General features: G+C 42.5%; 1 protein-coding gene across 1 annotated transcript in view; it reads right to left on the bottom strand.

Moving 5' to 3' along the window:
* Window positions 1-353: 353 nt before the first annotated feature.
* The window catches only part of Stard7 (StAR related lipid transfer domain containing 7), a 31,033-nt gene continuing 25,634 nt past the window's right edge, over window positions 354-5,752 (bottom strand). Inside the window, exons 7-8 of the mRNA XM_005364431.3 lie at window positions 3,674-3,758; window positions 354-2,186 (exon numbers count right to left, since the gene is read on the bottom strand). Coding sequence (XP_005364488.1) covers window positions 2,002-2,186; window positions 3,674-3,758 — 270 coding nt within the window. The 3' untranslated portion in view covers window positions 354-2,001. The remainder of the gene's footprint in view (window positions 2,187-3,673; window positions 3,759-5,752) is intronic.

Below are 5,752 nucleotides of genomic sequence, written 5' to 3'. Positions count from 1 at the left end.
GTGTTTCTTTGGGACTGAATGGCTGTGGGACCAAGGAGGCTACAGATCCGTCTGCCTCTGCACTCTGAGCGTTGGCATTAAAGGCGTGTGCAAGCACCACCCAACTCACTGATTCTCTTAGTGAGACCTTGTTCTTACCTGATCTATGAGTCAGTAGATCAAAATACCAGAGTAGAGACAGATATTTTCAGTTCCCAAGCTGGTCACTTAGGGGCCACAGTCTTTGCAAGGAGGCTAGGCTTTGTATCACTCATTGCCTGCCAAGAAAGAAAAAGGCCCACCAATGTCCTATAACAACTTTGTGATTAGGATGACAAAGAGCCCAACATAGACAATTTCCCCACTACATGGTCAAAAGTAAATACTCTTCTGTAGCAATCTTTATTTATTCACACATGTGATAAAAATGTCAACAGTTAGGAGCAAACTCATTATGATGATACAGGTAACTGTACAGAGTCAAATCACTGTTAAGTCAGAACAAGGGCAACCATACTGCTTAATACCCGCACCTGGCATACACACGCACACACTCACACATTCACCTACAGATGCCAAATTCAGATAAAAGGCTTCTGTCAGGTCTTGGGGAGAAGGGAGAAACGCTCACTGAAAGACACTGGGACTGCTCAATGCATCTCTCTGCTCTGCCAACAATCAGGAAGACATGAAACATCGGGGGAATTAGTTGTTTTCTTGGCACAGAAGTGAGTAGGCAACAAGAAATTTTTTAAAAAAGGGGTTAAGTTCACCTTGGGTTTAGTTTCCTTTTTCAACACCACAACAGAGTAGCAAACAAGAAAAAAAGAGAAATTCAGCTATATAAACTCCAGGGAAAAAAGGGAGGGAGGAAGATTTAAAACTTGATCCCTATTTACCATAAAGAAACCAGCAAGACCAGGCTCATATCATCTGGTTGTGATCTTATCCAAACTGTGTGTCTTATTTCTATGTCAGTTCTGGAGAGAAATGTTTTAGAGGATCAAGAGTCACATAAGCCACATCCCTACCATATTGGTACGGAGCAAGACTTCATCTGCTGGCCCACATGGCACCTTACAGTTTTGAAAATTCTGAGAAAATGGTATAACCACAATCCACTACCTTTAGCACTCCAGGAAGGCCCAGTCAATCTGCAGTGGTAAAATAACGCCCGAACAAATAAGACTATGAAGGAGCTGTGCTCAAATCTACAACTCCAATTTTGCTACAAAGGTTAAAAAGGAAATCTAGTTACTTTTATGTGAGATGTTTTGTGCACACTTCCACTGACCCTATCAAAACACTGATGTCATCAATAGAAAGTTATGTTTAAAGGGGTTTGTCTCTGGTGCTCCTGGCAAGTGGGCTAAGGCTAGGGCAGAGGCCACAACCCAGCGAGCACAGCCCATGAACACAGAATGGCCGGTTACGATGAAAACCACTTTGAGTCAGATGAATCAGTATCATGGTATTTTGTAGGGACAAGGATCCCTTGGTACAAACTTCGTGTCTCTAATGATAAAGCAAGGTGAGGACAAGGCACTTAGCTCAGCCAGTGCTCACATCACCATAGGACTGTTACCAAGAGCACTCCTAGTGACCCCTTAGTGAGAACTCAGGGCCAACCAGTTTCCAAGTGACCTACAGAACTGTAGGATATCCAGAGCGCTGCACAACCAATGGTGGCATTTGGAATGTCAGCGATGAAGCTTCTTGGAGGAGGCAGATAGGAGTCATCCCCTTCTGGCCTAAAGTGAGAGGTTTGTTCCAGATTAGCTCAGCATAATATATTAGACTTCACAACAGCTGGCCTGAAACACGACGACTCCATGATGCCATGGTCCTCTGTTTGGTAAAAAGCAACAGGGCTCCAAATGAAATCTAACTCCAGTTCTAATTCTCTCACACTGACATTTACAGCAGATGTCTTCGAACACGCGTGACTTGTCCCTGTCCTGCAGCAGAGTTGAGGGAGCAAGGCAGGGCCAGGAATGCCTGTCTCTCCTCATCCCAAAGGCCTTAAGCATACTCAATCCGAGCCGGGCCCCGGCTACCCTCACTCTTCCGTTCGGAGGATGGAGCAGTAGGCTTGGCCTCACTGCTCATTTCCAGAGGCTTAGTCGAGATGTAGTCCTTCACTTTGATCTCCATGTTCTTGGCTTTCAGAGTGGCCATATGCAGCTTCTCCAGGAAATCTGGCATGCCTATCAGGACACAGAAGAAGCTGGTCAAGCTGCTGTGATGATTAGTTTTTTTGTCAACCTGACACAAGCTAGAGAGTTCTCTGGGAAGAGGGAGCGAGCCTCAGTTAAGAGGAGAAAATGCCTCTGTAAGACTGGTCTCTTGGAAAGCATGTGGGGGCATTTTCTTAATTAATGATTGGAGTGGGAAGGCCCCGCTCAGTGGGTAGTACCATACCTACCTAGTCAGGTGATCCTAGGTTGTATAAAACAGCTAAGCAAACCAGTAAGCAATGCTCTACTTCAGTTGCCTGCCCTAACTTCCTTTAAAAATGGACATAAGCTAGAAGATGAAATAAATCTTTTCCCTCTCAAGTCATGGTGTTCATTAGCGCAACAGAAAGCGAATTAGGACAGCAAACACACAAGCTCAAATGTTCAAAATCCGAACTTATTCTCTCTAATGGTAGGCAAACAATGGTTTGAATGAAAACCCATGAGTGATATCTGCCTCCCAGAACGGCTCCCTGTGCACAAACTGTGAAAGTTACCCACAACTGATCTTTTCATCAGGCCACTGAATTCCCAAATGCCTCTTCTAGGTGATTAAAATATTACTTAGTGATATAGTAAACAAAACAAAACAAAAACAACAAAAACCCTGTCATTTAATTTAGATAAATGAACACATATATATCTAATTTCCCATCCCCCTCTGGAACAACTGGGACGTTGAAGTAGGAGGATCTAGAGGTTAAAATCAAGCCAAGTGGTGGTGGTGCATGCTTTTAATCACAGCACTTGGGAGGATCTCTGTGAGTTTGAGACCAGCCTGGTCTACAAGAGTGAGTTCCAGGATAGTCAGGGCTACACAGAGAAACCCTGTCTCAAAAAACAAAAACAAAACAAAAAGGAATTTAAAGCCAGCCTGGGCTATCCAAGATCTTCTAAAAAACAATACAAAAGAAAAATCAAACCAAAACAATGAAACTCACGTGAGAATGCTTCCTAAGACAAGGTATCAGAAGTGAGGGGTGTGATTATGGCTATGGCATGCAGCCCTTCTTAGGTAGTGGTCATTCCCCTAGGCAACTGTCCCACAACTAAGTCTTCTTGGCCAGATCTCACAGTCTTCAAACATTTTGGTTTTATCAGATGTTACCTAGGCTGACCCTGATCCTCCTGCTTCAGCCCCTGTATCCACTACTGAGATTACAAGTGTGTATACCATCAACCTAGCCATTCAATACTACTGAGCAAAAAATCTAAATACATCAGTGCACACATCTATATGTAAGGCACCAAAGTGATGTCTTAAAAACTCTCCTCTGGAACCTCTGTGCTTCTTACCCTTCAAATCCCACTTAGAGGCTATAATGAAATGGGAAGATGGTTCAAATATCCCCAACATGTCTACAAAATGTTTAAGTACCAACCCTCCTGTTGCCATTAAGACAAAAAAACAAATTGTTCAGCTCAGGTTCAGACCCCCTATGCATACCCCTGCTTACCACTGGAAACCATCCAGCTGACACAGTAGCGAGGAAACACTGTCTGTGGATTGTCACTGTAAGTCAGTAAGTAATCAAAGCCATTCTGGAAAAGAAATACAGCAAAGTTGGAGGCACCTGGATCTCTCACAGCAACTCTACATCCAGTACCAAAAATAACCATGACCCAAAACTGCAGTGAAGAGTGCAATACCCTGTGCACAAAAAAAAACAAAAAAAAACAAAAAAAAACCTGAGAGTGAAGGCTGGCGGCTGCTTATTCAAAGAAAGGTCCTTGACCATCTTGTTCTTGGTAAATGAAGTTTTCTGTGCCCAAATCACGACAAATATCAAGAGGCCTCTGTGAAAGATGGATTTTCTCCATGGAGGTCCAAACTTACATGTTAAATAGACGGTGCTGAGACCAGCTTCTAGTGAAAACTCCGGCACCAAGTCTCTAACAGGTTGCTGGCCAAAAACACACATTGTTGCATCTTGGTGCTAGAGAACGAAGCCTCAAGACTATTCTGTGTCTTCTTCCTTTATAATCCAGCCGTGTATCCCTACTGCATTACTGTCCTAAACAGCTAGGAGTACACTATTTGCCGAGTCCTGAAGGTCTTTCTAGCAAGTCTTCAACCGTGGGAGTAGCCTTGAGGAGCCCAGTACAGATGCCCAAGGTTTACAACTTAAAGATCTCACCTTCCCCTTCTCTCAGTGCTAATAACTGTTTACAGAACACTATGCAGCAGGAGCTGCCTTAGGTCCCTGCAGCCTATAATGCAGTACCCTCTTCCAATGCAGAACATTGGTGAAAATGGCTGTGGCTACATGGATCTGAGCAGATGGCTAAACTGCACAGTCATAGGACTCAGTTCACATCTCCAGTACCCATGTAAAAAACTTCATGTGCCTGTAACCAAGTGCTAATTGGTGAGATGGGAGGGTTGGCAGAGACAAGAGGATTGCTGGGACTTGCTTTACAGACACCCTACCAAAAAGCTCTGGGTTTAGTGAAACACCCTGTCTCAAGGGAATAGGAAATAGTGATATGTGATGTCTTTCTCTGGCCTCCCAAGCATGCACATGCACGCACACACATACACACACTACGTGTATGTATGTATATATCTATATCTATATCTATATCTATATATATATATATATATGCCTTAGGGAGTAGGGAGAAGAATGGCTAAATTACCAAAAGATGTACATATTCAATATAATCACCCAAAAACATTATTTATTTACAGAAGTGGAAAAGAAAAACCCTAAAGTTTGTACGGAAGACGAAAACAAAAAACACAAACAGAAAACCGAATCCCAAATAGCCAAAGCAATCTTGAGCATAAGCAAAGAGCAATGATGGCAGAGTTATCATGGTTTCTAATTTTGAAGCGTACTACAAAGCCATATTAACAAAACATGGTACTAGCACAAGAAGAGAACAAAAAAGGACTTACTCCTAAGACCATGCACTTCTTCAGCCCTCTGAGTTTCAACAAAAATGCCAAGAAACAATGGAAACAGGTATGCTCTTTGACAAACAGTGCTAGTAAAACTAATACCTCAGATCTCACCCTACATAAAATTTTATTCAAGCTGGGCATGCTTTCTTTAATCCCAACACTTGGGAGGCAGAGGCAGATCCATCTCTTTGGGTTTGAGGCCAGTCTAGTCTATATAGAAAATTTCAGGACAGCCAGGGTTAGTAAAGAGACACTGTCTAAAAATTGACAGACAGAAGGGTAGACAGATAGAAATGAAAAATACAAGACCTGAAATTTTGAAAATACTAGAGAAAAACAATTCAAGATACTAGCATAACCAAGAACTTTCTCAACAAAACTCTAACAGCTCAGAAAACAGTAATTGACAAAGGAGCTAGGTGCACACTCATAATCATGGCTCTTGGGAGGCAGAGGCAGGAAAACTGCAAATTAGAGGTCAGCCTGAAGTCCAAGTTCCAAGCCACCCTGGTCTGGGCTACATAATGAGACTGTCTCAAAAATCAAATACAATAATAAAGTCATTTGCTTTTGGCATTTAGAATTCCATAAAATTCAGGATTTATCTATTTGTTTACTTATTTGTTGC

This window comes from Microtus ochrogaster (genome assembly GCF_000317375.1).
Source record: "Microtus ochrogaster isolate Prairie Vole_2 chromosome 14 unlocalized genomic scaffold, MicOch1.0 chr14_random_1, whole genome shotgun sequence".
Lineage (NCBI taxonomy): Eukaryota > Metazoa > Chordata > Mammalia > Rodentia > Cricetidae > Microtus > Microtus ochrogaster.
Note: the sequence above shows the minus strand (reverse complement) of the source record. Positions and strands in the feature narration are given on the sequence as shown.